This window comes from Talpa occidentalis, unplaced genomic scaffold, assembly GCF_014898055.3.
Source record: "Talpa occidentalis isolate TD23 unplaced genomic scaffold, MPIMG_talOcc4v2.1 talOcc4.11, whole genome shotgun sequence".
NCBI classification, from domain to species: Eukaryota; Metazoa; Chordata; class Mammalia; order Eulipotyphla; family Talpidae; genus Talpa; species Talpa occidentalis.
Window position 1 is genome coordinate 23,670,741 of NW_023601104.1, and position 27,629 is coordinate 23,698,369.

At 34.0% G+C, this 27,629-nt stretch overlaps 1 protein-coding gene across 6 annotated transcripts in view; it reads left to right on the forward strand.

Annotated features, from left to right (window-relative positions):
* The window catches only part of TCF12 (transcription factor 12), a 325,867-nt gene that overhangs the window by 245,953 nt on the left and 52,285 nt on the right, over positions 1–27,629 (forward strand). For 4 of the 6 annotated variants that reach the window (XM_054701785.1, XM_054701789.1, XM_054701793.1 and 1 more), the window contains one exon: positions 25,728–25,833. In XM_054701785.1, the coding sequence (XP_054557760.1) occupies positions 25,728–25,833 (106 nt within the window). Of the gene's footprint in view, positions 1–15,294; positions 15,579–25,727; positions 25,834–27,629 lie in introns of those variants that run through there. The other 2 variants (XM_037502560.2, XM_037502561.2) reach the window with 2 other exon arrangements.

A 27,629-nucleotide genomic window follows, 5' to 3' on the forward strand; every position in this document is an offset into this window, starting at 1 on the left:
GGCCATGCCATGTTGACTGGTGATATTTACAGTACTGGATTTCATTCTAAATTAGAGAAGGCATTTGCATCCTAAGTAATTTCCTGACATTAAATTTGCCATCACGGATACTGTCTTTGTTTAACCAGTAATGATTTTACTTTGAAAAAAGATAAATTGTACTTGTGTAATATTTAATTTCAAGGATTATTATAATGTATTAGAGAAGGTAACAGTTGGGCTTTTAAGCATTTTAAAAACATTGGATGTTTTTTCCAGGATGGTTGATAATCCCCTTTCCCAGTGTTTATATTCCTTTAATAGATTGTTAACATATTTTAAAGTATCAACCTTTCAAAGTTTCTGTCTTTTATTATCTGTAATTATTTTAATATCTAATCCAATAATTCTGTAATATTTTCACTAGTAATTATAGCATTTCATTTGTTTTAAAGAATAATTTGATTCTAGAAATTAAGTTTCTGGGAAGTTTGCTAGTACCTGCTTATCTTTGTTATAGCCTGTTTTTCTGTATTTGTTCAATGTGCTAGGCCAGGAATCAGCAAGCTTTTTTGGTAAAGGTCTATGTAGTAGATTATGTTTAGCTTTGTGGGACAGTCTCTCACAATTATTCTTCTCTGCCATTGGAACAGAAAAGCAGCTATAGATAACACATGACTGAAGGGGTATTGCTGTGTTCCAATAAAGCTTTATTTATAAAAGAATTCACCCTTCCATGCTTCTGACTGTACCCAGTGCTTGTATAAATAAATAAAAATAAATCTTTAAAAAAAAAAAAACACACTACAGTAGATACGTTATTGCCTTTTTCATAAATATAGTTCCTATGAAAAATGGACTCAAAGAGAAAATTAAATATTTTTAGACTAACCGGGGGGGATTTAGATATATTACCTAATATCCTGTCGTCCCTTCATCATTTCTTTAAGGCCCCAGACAGTGAGCCAGAGTTTATTGTATTGCAAGAGAAATGTCACATTAGGAAATAATATGCAAGATAGTTTATGACTCAAGACTAACCTTGAATAGATCTACCTTGGTATTTATTTGAAATAGTTGGATTTAGTATTTAAATAATTTGATATAAATTGCCCCACTATACTTTCTTTTTTAAAATATTTATGTATGCATACAAGAACTGGGGTACAGGCCAGTGGTGCAGGGGGTGAGAGGATTCACCAGAGACAAAGTAAGAAACAGAACAGACAGACTGATTGAAATACACTGCTGAGGGGAGCAGCAGATGGACAGGAGAGATGTGTTACATCATGTGGGTAGCTCCCTGGCTGGGTGGGGCTTAACCTCTTGCTGCAGAGGCTGCAGATAGCTTCATAGTGCTGTGCTTAACCCCTTGCGCCACCCGGGAGGCCCACCCCACTCTACTTTCTTACTAAATATCTCTCTCTCACACACACTCATACACTCATTCATACACAAAATCACCATCTTTTATCCTGGTGCAACTTTCTTACAGAACCCAAAGCTAAAAAGTAATTCATAATAGCTTGAGAATTAATTCCAACCCAAGTGTTGTTACAGGGCAACCCTGACATGAAACAGGTTTCGTGACTGTGTACCCTCACCTGTGCGCTTAAAAGAGACTTATTTTTTTTATATTTTTTACATCATTTTTGTACAATGTATGCATTTTCATCTTGGTTATAATCCCTATACACTTCCTGCCCTCCTTGTTTTGATACTACTCCCTTCTCCCCCCCCCCAAGCATGTCTCTGGTTTATACTTGCTTGTTGCTTTTTGATTTTTCTTTATTATATTTAGTCTTTTTCCTGGTCCCTTATTTAGGTTTTCTAAATTCCTGCTATGAGTGAGACCATCCGGTGTTTTTCTTTTTCTTCTGGCTTATTTCGCTGAGCATGATCCTAAAAGGCACTTATTAATACTCAACTGCAGGCACACACACAAAAAAAGGTTAATAAAAGGTTTATTTACAGAAGAAGGGGACCTGCACCCCTATGTTTATAGCAGCACAATTTATAATAGCTAAGCTTTGGAAACAATCCAAATGCCCAAAAATAGATGACTGGATCAAGAAGATGTGGTACATATATACCATGGAATATTACTCAGCATTCAAAAAAGATAAACACATGCAATTTGCAGCAACATGGATGGAGCTGGAAGGGATCATGCTCAGCGAAATAAGCCAGAAAGAAAAAGAAAAATACTGGATGGTCTCACTCATAGCAGGAATCTAGAAAACTTAAATAAAGGGCCAGGAAAAGAAATAACTATAAGAAAGAAAAAAATCAAAATCAACAAACAATTATGAACCAGAGACACGCTTTGGGGGGTGGGGGAGGAGGGATTGGGGTCAAAATCAGGGGGTTGCAATTGTATGGGGAATATAAAAATAAAAAATTTTAAAAAAATAAAAAAATAAATAAAAATTTAAGGTTAAAAAAAAAAGAAGGGGAAATGAAGAAATGAATAACTCAGGGAGAAAAAAAGGGAGATAAATTCATGAATGCATCCTACCAGTTCCGCTGACCTGGAATCCAAATGGCGCACTGAGAACTGGCAAAAAGCCAAGAGCTGTGAGCCCAAAAGTGAGCCCCAAGGCCCACATGGCTGGTTTTATACCAAACCTAGCTTCTTAATGCCACCCTCAGATCCCAACAACCCTCCCTTTGGTGATGATGGAATTTGTTGTTCCCTGTGTCTTGAAGGCTTTGGTCTGGAGTGGGGGTGGAGTCCACAAAATCTGTATGGAGTTTGCTCAGGACATCCTTTCCCCCTAATAGTACAATTGTGAAATAGATTTTGTTGAATCATGTAACATGTCTCTTTGTAAACATAAATTTCATGCAAAACTTGAGACTTCCATGCCATGAGTAGAAAATTCAGTTTTCAAAATTAATCTCTATAAATTTAAGTGAATATCTGTGGTTCTTTCTGTGGGAACTAAATAAAATGGTTAGTATTAATAGTAAATAATTCTTAAAACATCAGTAATAAAATTCTTCAGTCTTTTGACTATCCTTGATCATTTTTTATTGATCAAACTTGTCATTGTTTAAAAAATCAGGTTATCACTATCTTTTCCAACATCACCAAAACCTACAAATTTTTTTAAAAAACATAATTTGAATAAGAATTAAAAATTTTGGGGGCCTCCCCGGTGGCATAGCTGTTGAGCGCTGGGTTCCGAAGCTGCCCACAGCCTCTGCAGTGCTGGTTCCATCCCCAGCTGCTCCCCGACCACTGGAGGAGGGTCCCACATGGCGCGCAGACCTCTCCTGCCGCCCGCTGCTCCCCTCAGCAGTGTACTTCGGTCCTTCTGCCTGCTCTGCTCCCTGCTCTGGCTCTGGTGAATTCTCTCACCCTCCCACGCTTCTGGGAGGGTATACTTGTGTATTTGCTTGTGTAAATAAATAAATCTTTTTAAAAAAATGTCAAAAAATTTTGTTATCAGAGTGGTTTCCATTTAATAGATCTCCAGTGAGAGAAATATTAATCCATTCTGTTAAAATCAGTAAGTATATATATATAGTGTTTGCTGTGAATGAATAACTCTTTTAGAATTTAGAGATTTAAGTATGAGTCAAGCATTGACAGTATATCCTGTCTTTAAGATGTGTATAGTGAAAAGATAACTTTGACCTTTGGAATAAAGTAACTCATAGTTGTTGTTATTGTTGTTGTTTTCTTTTTTAGTAACTATTCCCCTTTGGATATATAGTTGAGTATCCAGGAAATGCTTTGTGAATAGGATAAAGCTAAATACCCTGAAGCTATTATTTTATGTCTTCTATAAGAGGGAACATCACCTGTCCCAAACAGTACTTTTCAACTTAGTTTGGCTGTTCAAACCATTAAAAATGTTAACTTGCTTTCTTTGTATAAGAAATTTAATTATTTGTCCTTTACCCTCCTTAAATATACAGTTATACACAAAAATAGGGCTAGGTTTGCAGAAAATGAGAAGTCAGAGGTAAGTCAGCCATTAGCTATAACTGCAGTGTACTAGGATTGACCTAATTAACAAAATAGGAACATGATCCTCACATGACAGAGTACATGAAAAACTAGGATACAGAAAACATTTCCCTAAAGGAAAAAAAAGTTATGATTTCACTAGCATTCAAGTAAAACAATGATAATCTTTCCATACTAAATTTTTCATACTGAAATTCAAGAATTTGACCATTTGTCACTACCTCTGGTGCTATCATTGTCTAAACCACCTTTATTTCCTTCCATAATTATGACAACAACTTCCCAGCTGGTCTCCCAGTTTTCATTTTCTTTTTTAACATAGGAAGATCCTTTAAAATGTAGTCACATGATATCATTTTTCTGCTCAAAATCTTCTAGTAACTTCTTTTATTTCTAAGACCAAAATCCTTAAGTCAACTTTCAGAATCAATCTGCTGTGTCCCAGCTACCACCCAGATTTCATCCTCCCCTCCAGCCACTTTGCCTTCTTTATTGCTCCTAACTATGAGGCACTCCTGCCTCAAGGTCTTTGCATTTACAGCCTGATCTCAAAGATATTGTAGGTTTGCTTCCAGACCATCACAATAAAGCAAATATCACAATAAAATGAGTCACACGTACTTTATGGTTTTCCAGTGCATATAAAAGTTATGTGCACACTATATAGTAGTCTAGTAAGTCTGCATTATGTCTATGAAAATAGCGTACATACTTTAAATTAAATGTGACATAGAACCATGAGATGAGCACATTTTCTCTTGAAAAAAATGGTGCCAGTAGACTTACTTCAGCACCAGGTTGCCAAACCTTTGATTTGTAAAAAACCCAATAGTCTACACGATGCAATAAAACAAAGCACGATAAAACAAGGTATGTGTGTATTCCTCTCTGCCAGGGCACACTTCCCTCATTATCCATATAGCTAGTTTTTTCACTTTAGGCTTTAGTCTTTTTCTTTTTAATCACATACCACTTTATCAGTGGGAATCTTTTGTGAACTTACTATGTAAAATGGCAGCATGCTCCCAGCACCTTGTCACTGCTTCCCTGCTGTATGATATGCAGTAAATTTTTTTATTCTTTATCTGTTTCACCCAGGAGAGTGAAACAGAGGTAGGTAGGAATATTTTTTATGCTAATTGCTGTATCAGTAGCACTAAGTTATGTAATATATGCTTAGTGAATATTTGTTGAATAATAAATAATCGGCAATATAGCTATAGTTTTACTTTCTCTCCATGCTCAGTTAACTCAGAGTAAGTATAAACAACATAAAAGATACTCTGAACTAATACATCCTTCAAGGGGCGCTGCCAGTATATTTTAACCATTTATATCATAAAACGTATAGCAAACTTTGTATTAAAAAAAAAAAAACTTTCCAGGGAGGGAAAAACTCCAGTTTTTCATCAGAAAAATGAAAGTATTTTCAGTGGCAAAGACACTGAAATTCTTCCTACTTATGTGGACATAGTCTTTACCTCGGTTAGATACATTAGAAATAGGAAGATGTGCATTTTCTTTTCCATGAGGTCTTAGTATTTGATAATTGTGTTCTTACAGTTAAATATCTTTATCCAGTTTTTTTAATATCTGAAAGGGGTATGGCTCACTAGGGGGGAAAAAAACAGAGAAGATACTTGCGCAGACAAAAGTGGGAGAAAGAGCTACTTCTCCAAGGGAAAGGTTTGTTAAAAAAGAAGCTGGCACAATCACAGTTTGGCAGTCTTGGGACAAGAGCTGCTGCCTTTATTCCAATTTTAAGAGTAGTAACACAGTTTGAACAATTTTATGTGTCGATAATTTCAGTCTAAAGTAACCATGTTGGGGCAAACAAGTGCCCTTAAGATCACACAAGTGTAAAGGTACTGTGTCACACCACATGCTGCTTTTCACCCTTCAGTCTTAAATTGAACCCTGTCAACTTTCCAGCCTACACATTTACCTACCCACCTTTGTTTATAATCACATTAACAATCTTTTATATTAATCTGAATTCTCTAACCAAAAGGCACAAGGAAGCAAGTCACAGGCCCTACTTATTTATCAGTGAAGGAATAGTCAATGAAGGAGTTATTTATAACCTACTTAGTTAAAATGGGCTCTCTACTAACTCTGTAACTCTTTGATGCTTGCTGAAATTATAACAAAACTGTCTCTGTAGAAGCTACATGTTGATTTGAAACTGAAAAATACACAGAAACCCTATTTTAAATGAAGTTGGAAGATGAGCAAATGTTCTCACATATGTGTATCAGCAAACTACAGGATCTTACATGCCTTTCATCTCTGATGGGAAGTGATATTGCTTACCCTCCCCCAGTGGAAGGAAGGAATACTTTCCTCTTTGACCAGCAACAGATCAGCCAGTGAGAAAAGGCATAAATCAACAAATGAAAAGCACCACACATCAAACTCTCAGTTCCCTCCAATGAACCCTGGTTTCAACAGAGTTGAAACTAAATCTAAATCTAAATCTGTTTTATAAATCTATTTGGGTTGGGTCTGGCTTTGTCCTGGGGAAAGTGTGCTGGTATCTCAAAAGACTGCACTGTCCACATGGTCTTTTTTTTTTTTTAAAGATTTATTTATGCATACAAGAACTGGGGTACAAGCCAGAGGTATGGGGGTGAGAGTGTTATAGGGCAGCCCCGATATTGAAAGGGTTGCCTGGCTATGGGTCCTCACCCGCGCGCTTAAAAGGGACTTATTAATATTCCACTACAGGCATACACAAAAGGTTAATAAAAGGTTTATTTACAAGGGGAAAGGAAATAAGGAAAATGTACAACTCAGGGAGAAAATAGGGAAATAAAGTCTTTAATGCGTCCTACCCCATCCGCCGACCTGGAAACCCAAAGGCACTCTCAGAGCTGGCTGGACGCTGCAAGCTGGCAGAGAGCCAAAATGGGGGAACCTCTCCAAAGCCCACGTGTCTGGCTTTATACCAACCTGGCTGCTTAACCCCACCCTCAGGTCCCAGCCACCTTCCCTTTGGTGGTGATGGGATTTGGAGTTCCCAGTATCTTTGGCTTTGGCCTGGGGTGGGGGTGGAGTCCACAAAGCCTGTATGGAATTAGCTTTAGGACATCCTTTTCCCCCCTAACAAGAGGATTCACCAGAGACAGAGTGGGGAACCACACAGGCGGATCATCTAAAATACACAGCCGAGGGGAGCAGTGGGCAAGTCAGGAGAGGTCTGCTGTACCATGTGGTTCACCTCCTTGGCCAGGTATTGAGCTCGTGTTGCTGTGGCTGTGGATAGCTTCACAGAGCTGTGTCTTGATCCCTTGCATCACCAGGGAGGCCCAAAATTGTCTTTTGGTGGTTGTTTCTGAGCAAATTTTGTTGGTGAAATAATTGGCTGCTATTTGTTTGAGATCACTGAAACATAAAATGTCTGACCTGTAGATCAGATTTCACATTATTGAGGAACCAAAACTGGCATCAAACAAATTGAATACTCACAAAGTTACATGAGAGTTGTTACCTATTGGTAAATGTCAACCCTTCCCACTTTAAATTTTTAACTTTTTTTTTTTTAAAAAAATGCTTTAAATGAAATGTATTACTAGAATACAAAACATTTCCACTCTTTAGCCTAAAACTGAGAAGTTGTAATTATGTTTTCAATTCCCTTTTGGATCAACCCTTTATTTCATGTAAGGCTTCAGGCTTTTAATTATACACTTGAAGACCTGATTATATGGATACAATTTAAGATTGCTGTGGACACTAGCTATCATCTAGGCTTGTGAGTTACAACCCTTGATCTTTAAAGCAATAATATGACAAGATATAAAATATTTTAGCAAACCTAAAAATTATGTGATTTACTGATATAAAATTACCCATTGTGTCTAAAACATCAAATTTATTTCTCTAGAATTATTTCAGCTCAATATAGCAATGTTTCGTTTTCCTTTTAATCAGAAGTTCTGAATGGAAATTACATGGATTTTATTTTTCTTAAACAAGGAAAATTACCATAATTCAACAAAAATTTGGGAGACAGAAATTTTTTGAAATAGGAATTCATTGTTTTGGAGTGGAGTAGATAATAAAAGATTTTATTGGTGTGAAATAACTAGGAATCTTTGGCCCAATTTAATGCCTCAGAGAAATTCAATGACCTACCCTCAGCTCCCAGGCCTTCTGAGAGGTAGAGCTAAAATAAACCTGGATCCCTGTCTCCTCACTCCTAGTTCAGTGCTCTTTTCATTATGTGATGTTACTCCACAGATTCTGGAACCTGAGCCACCTATTGCCCACTACAGAGAGAGTACTAAGGAGAAAGACAATACTTCTGCCCCACTTTATGTACTTGTGATGTGGATACACTTATACACGTACTGTTTTTCATAGTTTTCTATCTTTTCTTCCATCTGTCGGTAAGGGACACTTGTTGAGCTGGCATATTGCCTTTTCCATGAAGGATACAAAGCATTAGTAAAGCTTTGCTCCATGTTGAACCAAAAACATCTCCTGTCTTCCCCCATTCATTATACACCTCATCAGATATATTTTCAACATGAAATATTATTTGGGTTTTGTTGAGTGTTGCCAACAGAATTTAGTAGTAAGAAGCTGTCCTTTTTAAGATAAATCTTTTCATAAACTCAGGATCTACATGATTTCTTCCAAGGAATATAACTAAAATTTGCTTTGTTACTCGATCATTACAAATGTGAGGCAGGATGATTTGGGAGACTCTGAATATTTAATCACATAAAGGTATAAAATATTAAAAATTACTACCACTAACAAGAATTTTTACTGAAACAAACAGATTGCAGGCCACAAGTAACTTAATACATGTTATTTAGAGTTTCAGATTGCACATTCTTGAAATGGCTCTGGGCTAAGATGCAGATGTTACTTCTGAGCTCTTTAAAAATAAATTTAAAATAGAGTATCTTGTTGCTGATACATTTCTCATAAATTGAAAGGATCTGGTGTTCTCCAACTCAGAAGAAAAAAATTTCATAGGTCAAAGAAGAAACAAAAACAGGTGGCACTTTCCTTAATAGAAAGTTAACTTGACCCAAGACCAAGTTACTTACTTTTTACAGATGATTTAAATAATAGCTTTGCTTACAGTTTTGTTTTGTTAGGTTGTCTAATAAGTCAATAGTGCAAAGCCTTGTCCTACTCTTGAAAGCTTTTCAGAAGTGCTGGTTTATTGAGGAATTTAAAAAACTGGGTGTTCTCCTCTTTTTTTTTTTTTAAACGTGTACACACACCATTAGGCAGTCCTATGATTATAGAGCCATCTGCAGGAAAATTATCAAGTTGCAGCATAGTTAATGATTCTCTTACCATGCTATTTCAAGTGGCAAATAAAAAGTGACAAACTGCAATTCATGTTGGGAAAGAAATGGACAGCCAAGAGATACAGGAATCACTTGGGAGGGAGACTGCCGCCCCCCTTTAATTTTTCAAAGAAAACTGCTTTGTCATGCTTTATAATCAAAAGAAACCTGCAATTTGCTTCAGGTTTTACATATTCTCAGTAATTATAGTTCTTTTTTCATTTGAAGGGTTTCTAATGACTGTCTTTTAGGAGCTTTGAATAATCTGTCAGTTCTGTCCCTTCTATGGGGGTGGGGGGAACTATTTATTTACCTTAGAAAAAGATTTATTTGCTTTCTCCTCAAGGAGGTATGGCTGGTTTTTACACAGTTTTACCATCTGATGTTCTGTGTCTGAGACAGATAATGTGATTTGTGAACTTTAGCATGTGTTTCTACTCTTCTGAAACGTGTATGCTTCTGTAAGTATTGATGCTTCCATTTCCAGCCAATATCCAAGTAAATTGTGTGAGCACTCAGATCAATCATCCACTATAACTGATTATTGGTTTGACTAAATTTAAGGTACTCATAATTAAGACATATTTAGACAGTGCTTTAATAGAATATCACCTGAGTAAAGATCACAAAATCAGGTCCTTGTTTTTTTTTTTTTAAAGATTTTCATATAGTGGGAAGACAGTATTTGGAAACATTTTTACCAATTGATTAGCATCAGCAAGATGAGAGTGATATTGTTAAATCTTGAATATGCCCTATATATCAGTGCACATCAATGGTATTATTAACTTTAAATAATATAAGTGTTGAGTGTTAGTTGATTGGCTTGAGAGAGGTGTATTACTTAACTAGAGTTTTATATTGTTGGGGTTTTTTTTTTTTTTGGTAAAAGGAATTTTTCTTTATTATGAGTTTATTAGAAAAAGACTGGAATACCAATTTCCTTAACACTAATGCAGTGCACACTAGAAAAACCTACTATATAATGTTCAGATATAAAATCTGGAATTTTGGTATTTGATTTACTCAATTAACAGGCTAACTAAAAAGGTGCACATTTAGGAAATAGCGTTCTCATGCTCTTTAAGCTAGTAAGGAAGAGACAGCACAGGAATGAGTCCTGTGCTTTAAATCTGCCCACTTGTAGAATCTCTCATTTATTCTCTTCAACCTATCATCACCCCCACCTTCCTTAGGAAAACACAGATTTCATTTGAGGAAATGTGAACTTTGGCTTCATTTATTGTTCTGAAAGTCTTGTTTTCTAAGAACTGGTTCACTTAAAAGTTAGTTTTAAACTTTTAATGAGGACTGTGTACAGGTGTTTTATTTACTTCTTTAGCCACCTCTTCTAGCCTTTAGGGACACCAGAATGTTGCCTGCTTGTTTCAGAAAAATGTACAATAAGATTAACCATTTGCTGACCTTAATTAATTCAAAATATATAATTTAATTAAAATTTTCCTCTGAAAACTTCTTGGAATTTTAGGTTACTCTTGAAACATTCTTGCTTAAGGATAGTTTTAAAAATAGATCTGAGATTTACAGTGATCCAAGTATCAGGGGGTACAAGAGAGTCAGTAAAATAGATTAAAATATTACATGAGTTATCCCAAGAAATTTGCATAGCTCTCCAAAGAAGATCCATCTGTTTCTCAGTCAACAGAAAAATAAGAAGGACGTTTTTGTATGGGGGCCTAGAACTTAAACTGAAGTGGCCAGAAAGTCCCGATATAATAGACTTTTGAAAACATCTTTACCTAAATCTACAATAAAAAAAGTAAATTACGGGCCTCCCCTGTGGCGCAGTGGTTGAGCGCTGGGTTGCGAAGCTGCCCGCAGCCTCTGCAGTGCCGGTTCGATCCCCGGCTGCTCCCCGTCCACCAGAGGAGGGTCCCACATGGCGCGCAGACCTCTCCTGCCGCCCGCTGCTCCCCTCAGCAGTGTACTTCGGTCCTTCTGCCTGCTCTGCTCCCTGCTCTGGCTCTGGTGAATTCTCTCACCTGACTGTATGTATGTATAAATAAATAAATAAATAAATAAATCTTTTTTAAAAGAAGTAAATTACTTAGGCAAAGCACATTGAGACCTTTTTTTTAAAAAAAAAAAAAAAAAAGGTTTTATTTATTTATGCATACAAGAGCTGGGGTGCAGACCAGCAGTGTGGGGGTTGAGAGGATTCACCAGCGACAGAGTGGGGAGCAGAGCAGACAGATCTACTGAAATACACTGCCGAAGAGAGCAGCGGGCAAGTCAGGAGAGATTCGCTGTGCAATGTAGGCTAGCTCCCTGGCTGGGAATCGAACTTGTGCTACAGTATCTGCAGCTAGCTTCCTAGTGCTGAAACTGAATCCCTTGTGCCACCAGGGAGGCCCCATTGAGCCTTTTGAAGATTTATTTATTTATTGATACAAGCACCTAGTACAGTCAGAAGCGTGAGAGGGTGAGAGAATTCACCAGAGCCAGAGCAGGGAACAGAACAGGCAGACTGACGAAACACAATGCTGAGGGGAGCAGCAGGAGTGGCAGGAGAGGTCTGCATGCCCTCACCAGCGGTCAGGGATCAAACGGGCAGCTTCACAGCCCAGTGCTCAACTGCTGTGCCACCAGGGGAGGCCCTGAAATGAAAGAATTCTTAAAGGGCCTCCCTGGTGGCACAGGGGTTCATCAACCACTGTGGCAACATGAGGTCTATCCCTGCCATAAGTTCTATCCCCCACCAAGGAGCTGACCCACATGGTGCAGCAGACCGCTCCTGTCTTGTCCACTGCTCCCCTCATCAGTGTGTTTCGGTAGATCCTCCTGTTCTGCTCCCCACTCTTGTCTCTGGTGAATTCTCTTACCCCCCACACTTCTGGCCTATATCCAGCTCTTGTATGCATAAATAAATAAAAAAATTTTAAGAATAATTCTTTAGCCAAGGAATCATCAGTTTGTGAATAAAAGATGTATGGCCTCAAGTCATATTTTTTTCTCAGCATTCTCAACATTTTAATTAATAATGTTGCCAGTGTGTGTAGTTATGTCCATTTTGCTACAAAACTTAGTAACCTTTTTTTTTTTTTACATTGTTGGGCTACTTAGCCATGAGTATTAAGTCAGATCATATAATTGTAGCATAATACATAAGTGATTACATAGAATTGTGGGTGGAAACAATTCAGGATAAAAAGTGCATGGTGGTTCAGAGCTTCTGGGCAGACTGCTTGTCTGTCTGAAATCATGTTGAAAAAGTGGCTCTGTCTCCAGCTGACTTGTTTTGTGAGGCTGAGACACAGGATTAACCCTTGACATGTCCTTAAAAAAAAAAAAAAAAAAAGCAAAGATTAAACAACTGCATTGACTAAAGCAGCACTTGATCCAGCTATGTGCATTTTTCCTGTAATATGATTCTCCTTAAGAAAAAAAATTGCTGCAGCTGTTACATAGATTAAATTAGATTTTTTTTTCAAATAGCATTTTTGAGGAAGAGGAAAAAGGACTTTATTATAGAGATAATATATGATTTTGATAAAACAAATGACTACATCAACCAATTTTGGTTTCTTTTGGGTGAGGCAGACTCTTTAAAAAAATGATATTTTGGAGTAACAAACTTAAACCTTGCAATAGCACACAAGTAGAACATGAGAACGTTTCATTTAGATTACTGCCATTTTCTTGATCGCTTAACTGTTTCTGAGGAATGAATTTGATGTTACATATGTAAATTGGTCTCATCATCTCCTCCCACACACCCCTCTCACTGAAGTTTTACATCCTTTCTCAGTTTATGCACACAGTAGTGTGCACTCAGTGAATGTTGCATATTGGGGAAGAGGGCCTTAAATACACTTGTATGGATTTTATATCTGTTTTTGAGAGGAAATTTAGTTTCTGTTATTTCATATGCATGTTTCAGCTTTAACAGCAACTCTTAACCAGTTGCTTAATAAACTGATTTAGTAAAAGATTATAATGTCTGGCTTTATTTGGAACTTTCTAATTTGAATAATTATTGTAGAGTATCATAAGTTGCCTCCAAAATAAAGAAATGATGATATGCTAAAATTTTCACTGTGCTTTAACAGCCAAGATTGTATAGATGGATTTACCCTATGATGTTTGTTTTATCAGTCATCATAGTACTCACTTTCTTCAGGCAGGTCCCAAAGAAATGAGCCTAACTTCTGCAGTCATAGACAGATTTTTTTTTTTTTTGACAATATATAAAAGTTTTCTCCGTTGGAGCAATGAGTTAAGAAGAAGATCTTGAAATATTGACAGTACTTTGTGGCTTCCCTCTATTCCCCATTCCCCCTCAATTTCTATTTAAAAGTAAGTATTTAATTTTTAAGTATTAACAGGAAAAGGAAATTTCTTTTATATCAGGGATTTTCTTCTTTTTTTTTTTTTAAAGAGTAGCCATAGAGAAAGACTATGTCTATGAAAGACTAAAATTTACTTGAATGGTTTTAAGGCATGGCATTGTTAATTGTAAATCAAAGCTTTTTACACAGTTCTCTAAGGATTGAAATGGGTCTTTGTGGTTTCTCAGGAGGGAGGAAGTTACCAACCACTCTGCAGACTGGCATTTTAATAGTCTGCTGTACAGTGATGTTCTTTTGCAGCTGCTGCTTAGCCTTTTCTATATCTGGAGAGTTGTAGGGAGGTTTTATTGTTTTGTTTTGTTTTTTTCTGATACCATCAGCTTTTAAAACATTGTGAAGTTAGCTGGCTTTATTGTTTAATTTGGATTTATCACTATAATTTAACCACTATGTTTCATAAGAATGGGGCAGGATGGTTCCCTCATATAATATTCCTAGAGTATTTCTTAGAGGAATTTTGCTTCATGAAAGCTGCCTTTAAAAAAGTGATGTGACTCTTTTTACAGCTTGTAAGCTCTTCTCTGATTAACACATTCTGTAGAACCTATAAGGTATGGGGGAAATAATACAAAGAGGTTTTGTTGGGGAGAAAAGAAGTTGCTACTCTGTTTTTCTGGATTAGAATCCACACCAAAAACTACTTGAAAATGTAAAGATAACAAAATGGTTTGTGTGTGAGGAATGTGTATTTGTAGTATTCAAAACTTTTGGACTTAGAAGTATGATGAATTTTAAAAATCTATAATATATTTAATCCCATACTGATTATTTTTCCTTTTTTAGAAATTTAAGCATTAACATGAAATATGAATTATAAAGCATTCCTTCAGAACAATAATTAGCTTAAAGGGGGGAAAGACTTCTAAGAAAACATTTTTAGTTTATCAGCCAGCATGCACATTTATTTGTCTGTATATACATCAGCCTTTCATACTTAAATGTAAGAGAAAACAAAACCTTTTTTGTTTCTTCTGTTTAGTTACTGTATTGCTTAATACATATTAAATGTTCTGGAAGACTGCAATCCATTATAACTGGTGTTTTAAGTGAGGATTTAAGGAACTTTATGTCTGAAAATCCTGTATTAAATATTTATGTTTTAAGAACATCATTTATTTTTAAGATAATTTTGGCAGGTTGAACTAAAATTTTTCAGCTAAATATGTTCCTTTCAGTATTATTTCAATATGATTTTTATAATTTAAAAAACATAATGCATTGTTCTAGTTAGTTAAGAGGTACTTACATGACAGGTTTGCTTTCTCCAGGAAGTGATTTTGTACAAGGCTTAACTGTCTAGATTCTTCTTGTTACGCATGATTCAGTGTTTCCAATTCCTGATTGCTTGATCATATGTTTATCAAAGTTGGAAGCAACTTTAGACCACACCAGATGGTAATATTGCTAGAGGTGTAGCAAGCTAGGTTTCTCTGCCACAAGTGCTCTAATTTAATTAAACTAAAATAGATTAGCAGAAGATCTGTCAGTTCCTTTTTCTTTGAGATATAACAAATACAGTATATAGAAGGAAATTAATAATTCCTGGGATACTTATCCCTAGGACACGTATCTCTTTTCATTATTTAGCATTTCTAAGTAACTTTAATTTTTCTTAATACCCCAAGATTATCTTGTTGGTATCTTCCAGCAATGCAAGGACTTGATAGAAATTGAAAGAGGTTACTTACAGCATAAACCCTCCCTCTCTGCTCTGTGAGTTGGTTCAGTCCTATTTTGCATAAGTTCCTTTTGAGTAGATCCATGTGTGGATGCATAGTGCTGAAGACTTAACTCTCTGGCTGTGTGGATGTATGTTTTGGAGAAAAGCTGTGTGTGTTAGCTGCAAACAGTAACATTTTCAAAATCAACATGTATTGTGCTTATCCTGTCCCTGGAATGGGCAGCAATTCTTTGATGTATTACTACAATGGGAAAACGGTAAGTTTTTATCTTTTTTCTTAAAGCTTCTAACTGACTTCTTTAGTGGAAAACAGTGTAGATTAATTGCTTTTTTGCTAAAACCTGTTAGATTTTTTTTTCTATCGTTTTATGCAATACATTTAGATTGTATATTTCTTTGTAAGTATAGCATCGATAAAGCTATACCTTTGGCACAGCTATTCAATAGTTGTTGGCTTTTACTTTTTAAATAAAGTGTAAAAAGTAAACTTGAATTTGTGAGTTATTAGTTTTAATGGCTGGTGTCTTTACCAGCAATGAGCTTGAAAGTACTTTTAATGTTTTCCTATATTGAAAGCATATAATGTGTATTTAAGATATATATATACACACATATATATTTTGAGGATTACTCGATGCTTTGTAGATAGAAGGAAAGATGAAAGTCATCTTGGATATGCATAAAAATAACAAGTATGAAGCTCTGGGAATGATTAGGGAAGCAGTCAGCTAGTGAGGGCCGTATTTCCTGTTTGGAGTTTCAGGTCCAGAGCCTGACTTTGCTGGGATACCATCTGTTTCCAATCAAACTAGAATTTTGACCCTGTACAGATTCATAAAATAAATCACTATTTTTCAAAGAATGCATTTATGCATTTTCCAAAGAATGTATTTGTGGTCAATTTATAGCCTGTGGATGTTTTAAAATACCTTTCTGTAATGCTAAGTAAGATCTTTCTATTTTTTAAATTAGTTATTTAGTATGTTTCTTCAAAAATGTCTTTAAGTCAGAAGATTTTATACATTCTTAAAAGAAAAGTGAACTTCTGAAATATTCGATAGGTGTTATCATTGTAATAAGGTATTTGATAAATGTTATAAAAATATTATACTAATGAATAACAATCTTGGGTTTATGTTAGTAATTTATTATTTTCCTCCTCAGTCTTTTCAAAAAAACATTTCTCCCCTTAAATAGCTTATTAATACAGATATAACCAGTGATTTGGGATAGTGGGGATTGAAAGTGGAGGCATTTTAATGTTTGAAGTTATAATGAAAATTTAATCACATTTCCCCAAAATAGGTATGAAATCAGATGTTTGTCCCTTTTCTTTTTACCACTTTAATATGTTTTAAAGTCGCATATGACTCTCACCAGGGTGTGTGAGAACTAATGAAAATACTTTTTCATTCTCTGCTTTCCTAAGGCCTCTTTGCAATTTGTTAGCATTTTGGTTGTAAACTTTTGTGTAAGCTTTGTGATAATCAAGCCAAAATATCCTCAAACTAATTTAAAAGGTATTTAAGCTGTCCATACTAGCAGAGCTTTGCAGAATGTGAGAGGTTAATATATAAGTGAAATTACCTAATTGCTATAATTTCTTGCCCACTGTCAGATTTGAAAATATTTTCCTTCTACGTCCAATTCTGAGGGAAATCGTATATTGGAAGGTGTGTGTGTGTGTGTGTGTGTGTGTGTGTGTGTGTGTGTGACATAGACAGAGAAAGAGAAAATGAGCTAGTTCAGTAAAATTAATTATACAAGAGCCCTGAAGCAAAGAAACTATAACTCAGATTGAGTTTAGATTTTATTTTTCGAGAGCACAGATCATTCTATTACAACATTTCTCTTTGTTCTACATTGGCTGGGGGAGGTAGGGAACAGCTTTGATCATATTAAGTATTTCCAGGCTTACGATAGATGACATGCTAGAGGAGTGTAGCCTGAAAATTGATAGCCTATGCCTGATATAGGTCAAAGGTGACATTTATGTTCTTGAAAAATGCATAAGACCTTAGCCTTACATGTATTTTCTGTTATGTTTTTACCACCGGTAGTTCTTTATTATTATTTTCTTATAATTCTTAAATAGGGAAGTCATGTGGTATGTAAGTACATTACCAGACTATGTAAAGCCTCATATCAATATATACTGGGAAATGTCTATCCATTAATGGTTTATAGTAAAAACTAGCATTTAAATTAGTATTTTGAACTCTGAGTGAATTATACTTCCTTGCTTGAGTTAATGCAAATTTTATTTAATTCTCTTGGTGAACAGGTTAAATTTAAGCTCACTTTTAATCCTATTTTATTCATTTATGATAGCGAAGATTAGTATTTTGAAATGCTAATAAATTCATGATGATTTCATTTTTAAGATCCCATTATTAATATTATAAAAGAGTAAGACATCCTAAGCAGTGCTAGTCTTAAACAGAATGCTTTCCCCTTTCAGTTTTTATTTTTAAATTTTCAAGTTGATTACATTTATTTAAGGATGTTTAGAGTGTTTTAATAATAAGACTGAACTCTAAGAAATACATAGATATATCAGAGAAGAGTCTTTTCCTATTTTATTCATTAAGGTTATGTGGATATGTTGGGTTGTTGGAAATATTAACAAGCTAGGATGTATGTGTTCAGAAAAGAAAAATCATGTCTGTTTTAAACCTATTTCCCCCACTATTTGAAAAGAGAAGGTCTTCATGTTCTATACCATGTATAGCTTTTGTGTAGCTGTATTCTATACCATACTGTAAGAAATTAATGTGTTTGTAATAGGGTATTTAAAACTTTTGAATATTGTAATTTTTTGAGATTTTAAAAAATAGCAAAGATAATAAGTTTCTATGGTACCTTATATATAAAGAATTTGGCCTGCATCCAGTTTTCTCATTGATATGACTAAATTGTGTCCTTTATGCAGAAAGGTAGAAAGTCTTAGAGGTAAAGAAAGGAAAGTTTTGGGAGGAGAGCATTCCGTTTTCTTCACCTTGAGGATTCTGGAGTTTCGACCTTCCCCTGATCTGATCAACCTCCATTTTCTAGGCCTTGAACTGAAGATGCTACAAAGTGTTCCAGGTATAAAAATTGCAGCAAGTACAGACATGATGCTCTTTTAATTGTATCAAAAGAATACTTTTAATCTCACTCAAGACAACACAGAAATCTAAGTATAAAACTCAAGCTTTGAAACACATTTTGAATATTGAGCTTCTTTGGACCCAATATGGGAAAGAAAAGACAGGAATTAACATGATTATTAGGGCTTCTTTTGTGTCAGAAGCTATGCTGAGGACTTTATGTTTATCTCATTTAATTCTCAGAACTACTCTGTCATTTAGCTATTACTACCCTCATTTGTAAGTATGGAAAGAAAGGTTCAGGGACATTAAATATCTTGTTCATGCCTTATCCAATTAGTAAGTGCTGAGGACAGAATTGAACCAAGGTCTCATCCAAACAGCAGGGTTTCCTCTTACATCAACCAAAGGCAAGTAAACTAGCCATGGAAAAGGTCTAACTTCATTCATCCTTACTGCTATTTGTATAAAAATATACTACGTTGGAAAGAAAATGTAACTGGGAAAAAAAAAACACTAGATCTTTCTTATAATTATTCTTTGCATATATAGAGATATGATTAGACTAATAATTTTATGAATGCTAACTGATGTGGTCAGTCAAGCAAATTTTTGTTATTTTATATTTTAAATAAGAAACTTACAACTATCCAGTATATGTTTAAAAAAACTTAGGAAATTTGGCTGGCAGGTCTCTTCATCTAATAGAACTCAGTACTAAAAACTGGTTTAGCCATGTAGTATGTAATGGCCTGACACCTGCCTGCTCATACAGTTTGTATTTTCATAAGAATTAGAGGAGCAAGTAGCCAAAATTGCACTGTAACTACTTCTGAGCCTTTTTTAAAAATCAGATAAATATTTTAGTTAACAAAAGCACAGAAACCAATACGAGAGTATATGGAACTACATTTCTGTTCCATTGAGGATTTATTGCTAATTAACATGAGAGAGGAAAGTACAATTAAGTTAATTCAAATTTTCAGGCTGTCTGTGGGCCCAGTAGAGTTAAATCTAACATTTGTACAATAAGAAAAACATGAAGTCATTTAAGAATTCAATGATGATAGAATGAATGCTAAAGATAGTAAATGATAAGGAGTTAAGTCTATTTTGATTTTATTTTCCCTTTACTAAAATTTTCTGTAGCTATGAAACTAAGGTCTTTTTTTTCTTGATCCAAGTGAATACAAATACCAGTGCGTTAAAACTATAGTCCCTGCAAGAGAGTTTGTTTTCACTGTTCAATTTTATTAATGTTTTAGAAAGATATTTATGTCTCTTTCCATTTGTTCATGATTGTGTTGAAGAAAGGGGATCAGGTGCTATATTGTTAGATTTAAATTTCTTTCAAATATAAGTAGCTAAAAGTCACAGTCATTGACTTGTCCACTATATTTCTCAACCATACAAGTTTCAAACAGTCCCTTAAAAATTCTGTAGTTTATCCCTCGAGGAAAAAAATTTTGTGATTATTATAAAAATAATTATAATAAAAAGATAGTGAAATATGCCCAGTGTTGTTAATTTAAGATTATTGAAAATGTACTTGATTTATATATAAGAAATTTGTCTAACAATGGAAAACCAATATTCAGCTTTCCTTGTTAGCAAAAGTAATATCTCATTTTGAGCTACTTTGTACTTGAAACAGGGATTCTTTTTTTCTTATTTTTTTTTTAAAGGAAATTTTATTTCATCCCTGAACATGTCTCTGGAAGTTTTTGAGGAAAAAATATCTGTCCTTTTGTTTATGAAACTGTTGAAAATATAAATATGTAATCCTTTCATAGAAATTCCAGTTGTCTTTTTAGCAGACTAATTAGGTGAAAATAGTTTTCCATAGAGATGGCTTGTATGTTCCTGAGTTAGCCCTGTGCTTCAGACATTTTGCTTTATTATGTGTTATGGTTTTAGTTCTGTGGTATTTAGTACTAAAACATTCTAAGTATTTCCCCTTTAGGCTTGGAATTACCATTAAAAACTCTAGCAGGTAGACTGAACTTTATGGCAGAATTTGCCATTTTTATTTACTATTAACTTACTGAAAGCTTTGGCATATTTATCAAGTCTGTCATTTATTCAAGCATTAATAGTAGCTATTGGGATAGAAATTGAAATTCTTAACTTAGACTGCTATTTCATATTATTTAAATGTGTTAGTGCCTTCTTTGGGGGTATGTTTAATTTTGATTAGAAAAGAAACAAGAATAGTCAGAAGATGTAAATTCCAGAAATTTAAGTTTTTGCCATGTAGACTAAAGGTAGGCTTTTTATCTGATTTTATATATATAATCAGTATTCAGAGAAAATAATGGATCCAAAACAATAAAAAAAATTATAGGAAATAGTGTTTAGGAAATTTTCTGTGCTTTCTCTAATGCTTAACTAAGACTCTTAACTGAATGAATATATTAAAGCAAAATTTTATGTACTCTTTTAAACAACCTGTTTTTACTCAATTCAGATCCCACAAAATTCAGACATAAACACAAACTTGTATGTATTACTATGTTTGAAATGTGTAGGTTAATCAAAAATAATTTAAACATAACTTCTTAAAAGTATTACTTCATTTTTCTTTCTTAGCTCTTGAGTGTTGACCTTTAAATGTGGATATTCTAAAAATTTTTGGCACAGAGGGTTCAATTGTAGTTTTTTAACATAGGATTTGACTTGGGACAGGGTTTTTTTAATTTCCAGTGACCTAAACATTCTTATTCAGGTTTTTAGTACTCAGACTTTGTAAAATTTTTATTGTTTAATATAAAATATAGTGAAAGTTTCTGAATATACCACATTTTTATTTTAAAATTATAATAGATTAATAAATTGTTTTGTTATTTTGGTAAGTTGATAAAAGATTGTGCTAAAGATGATTTCTAGTATTAGTATTAACTTTTCACATATTATAGGAGACCATGTTGGTGTGTATTAACATGTTTGTTATTTAACATAGTGGAACTTAAAGAGAATTGCTATTCAAACCATCTTGACAAAAGTACAAGTAGAAACTCATAAGTATAATGAAGTCTTGGAAATAATTTCTTGTTCTAGCATGTTTAATAAAATGGGTAAATTTCTCCATCGTCTTTCCAACTTAGATGAAGTTGTTCTAAAAATATTTGCTAGTGTGGGCTGATTTTGGTTTTCACCAGACCTTGGAGTTTATGAGATTTCTAAAATATTTCTTTCAAAATAATTTATATAATTTTATATGCTGGGTAAGGAATGTTCTCTAAACCTAAGTTCAGTATAGTAAACAAATCATGACTGTTTAAATTAATTAAAATTAAATTAAAAATTCAGTTCCTCGATTATGCTATTCACATATCAGTGTTTAATAGTCACATTTATCTGAATATAGAACATTAACATCATCATAGAAACCTATTGGACAATGCTCTGAAGAATTCCTCTCATTTTCTGTGGAAGGATATCTTAATTAAGATATATAACTATTCTCACATACGAAAGAAAATCCCCAGCTCATCTCTTCATCATTTGGACATTTAAAAATATTGGCCACCACGCAAGCTTGGGTCTATTTTTAAAAGTATGGGGAATGACATTGTCTTTTAACTCATCACTGAGTGTGACAAGATAAAAGGAAAATCTTTTTAGCAAAAGCTATTTCTCTATTTCTTTTCTCAGTAACTGTCAGAAAATCATTGCAACTCCCTCCCCTTCAAGGATGTTTTCAATACTAATTATGAAAAAGATAAATTGAATTAAGAGCATAGTGCACACTCCAGCCTCTATAGCTGAACAGAGTGGTCTTTCCTAAATTTGGAGTTACCCTTATGACCAACTGAATGATCCAAGCAGGAAAAAAGAAAGCTGTTTTTACTAACTTGACTACTATTAGTTGTATGAGCTAAAACATTCCAAGGATAATTATGTAATCACTATAAAGTCTAACTGTAAATATTCATCAGTGAAGTACTCTATCATTCTTAAAAAGTAAGTTTGGGTGGATGGAATGAGGACATTAAAGATATTAATGTTTTTATTCTTTTCAACTATAATTCACAGTGAAAGGGAGATACCTGTTAGATTTTCAGTTATATTCTTTCAAGTTGGAATAAATGTTACTGTTCTGTTCACTCAGAATTTCTTTCATCGCCATTCCTGAAAGGGGAAAATAAAAGTGCTTGGGAAAGAGGAAAGATTGTAAGCCAGACATTCTGATGGAGGCTAGAATTCTAAAGAAAATTTCTAGTACTTAACCTTATTTTAATAGCACATTTGAATTTACTCCATTGTACTTTTTTCTATTTTTCTTTGAAATAATTTGACTCCTGGTAGGTTTTAATCATCTTAAAGTATACATATTCTTTTCTCTTAATTTTAAGATAGTTTGTGTAATACAAAATCATACTAAAGATTTCACCGTATGATTAGATCATTAACTAGAAAAAAACTGGCATCTATATGCAGGTGATCAGATGACATAAGCAGTCTGCTTTTAATTTGTGGCCAGTACTGATTGTAACTAAAAGAGACTTGCTCTTTTTGTGGAATTGGCTGACTGTTTCCCTACATCTGGAGTTAATAAAATCTTTGAGACCACATCAGTTGTGCTTTGCCGCAAGAACTCTTTGATGTGAAAAATCAAGAATGGCACAACTGCTGCTTCGTAACATTGCATCTATGTTTTTTCAAGCTATGGTTAAGATACCAAAAGTAAAGTTAATCTGGCCTGTGTTGGAAATGCTGTTAGATCGGCCTCTTTGAGACTTTTTAAAAATGTTTTTATTATGATAAAAACTTTGAACTTATATTAGTAAATAAATGATAAATGTAGAATAGTTCAAGGTTTTTACCATTTCCATTTATAAGCTCTATCCTTTAGAAGTCCATTTGTTTTTTACAAAGTTTATTTATAAAGACTAGTATTGAAAACAAACTTTACCTCCAAAACAAAGCTAGTTTTCTCCATACAGCTTCAAAATATTTACAGAAGGGTAGGCCACTCTCTTCCTCTGCTTTGTGTGGTTTATCTTGGTTTTCTTGCTCTCCATGACAGCCATTAATTAACTATTATCTGATCATTATATTCTCCTTTATTAGGCAGCAATTCCTATGAATCCATTAAGTCAGGTTTAAACCCGTTATTTACTTTAGTAATTGCAAACATTTAAAAAGTTTAAAAGTGTTAGTATATCATGTACACGATACAGTGAATTGAATGGGATGGAGAATTGACGAATCATGTATAAATTTAAACTGCAAATTAGGTAGATTTTTAGTGTGAATGATATAGTAACCGGAGTTTTTATATAATTATCAGGGGGAAGTTTACATACTGTTTTTGTTTTTACTCTAGATAGAATTAAAGAACTTGTATTTCATACTTTCAGATCTGTAATGATACATGCATTAAGCAAGAATTTGTGACCAAAAAACATGTGTTTTAATGCTGTCTACTAAGGTTTATTCCCATTTGTACTTTCTTACTATTTCTATACTCTTTTCATTTTTTGTAGTTTCAACCTAGTTTGACTTTATGTAAAGGAGACAGCATCTGTCTAGCTGTGGCTGTGTATAAACACTAAACTGTAATTAAAAGAAAGTGTAGAATTCTTTTCCTGAAAACTTTCTCTACTTACCAACCTATAATAATGCATTCCAAACACACTTGCATATACCCAATTATTTCATAATAAGATTTATGTAATGGTATCAAGCTAGAAAAATATATTTAATATGTATAATTAAAAAAATTTTATTTGTCACATTCCCCTATTTAGAGTTCTTGATAATTCTTAGTAATGTATCTTGTTCCAAACTTCTCAGGTACCATAATGTGTGTTTTTACATCTGGGATTATATAAGTTAGCAGTATAACTTATATAAGAGTGATAAAAGGATAATACTGTTACTTATTGAGTGCTTATTGAGTTATTACTTACTGCTACTTATTGAGTGCTTACTATTCTAATTTTTTTTTTATATTGTCGGATTTTTCCATCACCCATCTCCCCTTGTAGGTATTGTTAGCATCATCTTATAAATGAGAAAACTGAGTCTCAAAAGATTAGGAATTTAAGTCTTTATAGTTATTTAATGCCTCAGAGGAAGAATACATTAAGTAGCTTTGATGTGTGTGTGCTTCCTCAACTTTTTTGTTAGTGTGCAAAAATACAGAGTCAGGGTAAAAGCATCAAAATATGTAGAAGAGCATAACATAAATACCTTCCTTCCTAATTCTAAAAATGTAACCATTAAGTTTCTTGCGTGTAATTTTAGAAACGTTTTATGTCTGTGAAAAAAACTGTGATTTTTTTTTACACATACTCTGAAAATTTTAATGATTGTTACTTTCTTCCACTAAGTGAAAACTTGAAATTTTTATTTGGGACATAAGCTTAATGGTTTACCCTTATCAAACTAAGCAAAATAAATATATTTTATATATACTTACAATAGAATACCTGTCCATTCTTCCTGACTCATGGTTTACTTTTACTTTTATAGACCTTGTTTCACCTAAAACATTTGTTTTCTTCTTGGTTTCAGTAGTTATCATGAGAATAGTTTGATTCCATTTTGATTATTAAGTTTATTTGGCAGCCCATTTAGTTTTCCAGAGGAATGAAAATGTTGGTCATTTGCCAATTCAAAATGCTCATACTTTGCTTATCTGAAGCAAAGATTTACCAAAGAAATTGACGCTGCTCTGACAAATTAAATAAGATTTTTCTTAAAGCTCTGCCAGATTTGAAAGTTTACTTGAAATTAATGAATTAAAATCCCTCAGCAGAATTTGTTTTTTATTTTGATAAACTTACGAAGTTAAGAAATTTTCTAAACAATTTTGTTGTGCCTTTCATGGTTATTTTTTAATAGTAACAAAGGATAGCACATTTAATCTAACTCATTTTGATTCTAGTAAGTCTTATAACAGTGAAAAGAATGAATTTTGTGAACCAAAATTTTATTTCATGAGATAGCCAAAGCATAATGACTTCTGCCATCTCAATTTGAATCAGAAGTCTATATATTTATGTTTTATAAGCAAAGTTATCAACAGCTGTGACTTTATTTAGTTACTTGGGGTAACTATCACACAAAGATGTGTTATAAGGATTTTTGGAGTAGTATTTTTCCTCTGATAATCTAAACGTACGTGTTAGATAGTAACTAAGTTAGATGTTATTTATATGGAGTTCGGCAGTTTCTTTGGCTTTGTAGTAGGCCTTTATAAGTATTAGAAAGAAATAAATGTCTTTTTAGGACATTTATGAAATGTACTCATTTTACACAATATAATAGTCATTTAGATTTTAATTAAATTTCCTATTTAATTTTAAGGTATACGCTCCATCCCCAAATTCAGATGATTTCAACCGTGAATCTCCTAGTTATCCATCTCCCAAGCCACCAACCAGTATGTTTGCTAGCACTTTCTTTATGCAAGGTAAGTACTACCAATTAGTTGTCACATATGTGTCTAGTTAGTTTATATTAACTAATATAAAGGTGTGAGGAAAAAAAATACCTCTAATGAAAAAATGTTCAACATCACTTGTAATCGGGGAAATGCAAATCAAAACTACAATGAGATACCATCTTATACCAGTGAGAATAGCACATATTAAAAAAACTAGCAATGTTGGCGAGGTTGTGGAGAGAAAGGAACTCTCCTGCACTGCTGGTGGGAGTGCAAACTGGTCCAACCACTGTGGAGAGCTGTGTGGAGATTTCTTGACCTACTAAACATAGAGCTTCCATATGATGCAGCAATTCCACTCCTAGGTATTTACCCAAAGGACACAGAAACATCAATTCCAAAGAGCACCTGTACCCCTATGTTTATAGCAGCACTATTTACAATAGCTAAGCTTTGGAAACAACCCAAATGCCCAAAAATAGATGACTGGATCAAGAAGATGTGGTACATCTACACCATGGAATATTACTCAGCATTCAAAAAAGATAAACACATGCAATTTGCAGCAACATGGATGAAGCTAGAAGGGATCATGCTCAGCAAAATAAGCCAGAAAGAAAAAGAAAAATACCGGATGGTCTCACTCATAGCAGGAATCTAGAAAACTTAAATAAGGGACCAGGAAAAAGAATAACTATAAGAAAGAAAATATCAAAATCAACAAACAACTATGAACCAGAGACACTCTATGGGGAGTGGGGGGCGGGGAAAGGAGTTATTGGGGTCAAAATAAGGGGGTTGTAATTGTATGGGGAATATAAAAATAAAATTTAAATTTAAAAATCAAATTTGGAAACAAAAAAATTAAAATAAATAAACTACTTTCTTGCTACTGGAAAAAAAAAAGAAAGAAAATACCTTTATAGGAATTCAGACTTCTTTTCCCGAAGTATTTTTGAGTGAAATAAGTTAAAAATTAGTTATAAAGATTTCTAATTCTATTTATTTAATGCTGGCTACAATGTAGTTGGATTATCTAGTGAACCATTAGAGCGCTCACCTGGAATGATTGAACTTATAAAGACTTCAGTTGAGAAAAATGAATAGAGTAGGTCTTTCTCATTTTATTTTTTCAAGATTTATTTTTTCATACAAGAGCTGGGGTGTAGGCCAGAGGTGTGGGGTGGTGAGAGGATTCACCAGAGAGAGTGGGGAGCAGAACAGACAGATATACTGAAATACACTGCTGAGGGGAGCAGCGGGCCAGACAGGAGAGTTCTGCTGTACCATGTGGGTCAGCTCCCTGGCTGGGCATCAAACTTGTGCTGCAGTGGCTGCTGGTAACTTGATAGTACTGAGACTTACGTTGCACCACCAGGGAAGGCCCTCTTTTTCATTTTAGAATTCAAATATATGAAGGCTATTAACAACTGTAGTTTCTTGTTTAAATTGCAGAATCATATCACCCTTAGAATTACCAATATAAATAGTGAATATCATAGCACAGAATAAGCTCTATTAAGAGAGAAAAAGTGTTGTATTTCCTTTCATATGTAGCAAATATTTACTACTTAAATTGTTCCTTGATTTTATGTTGCTGAATGAAATCACTGCCAGCACGTTTCATTTGAAGACTGACTATAGCAATCGATCATTTACATCAGTTTATTATTAGAGAAAATTTGTATTGCTCATATTCAGAATGTTTGATATATAATGTATATTGCTTTTTGTAAGTTAACTTATGGCGGGGGGCAGTTTGGGTTTGTTTTTTTTTTTAAAGATTTATTTGTGCATACAAGAACTGAGGTATAAGCCAGAGG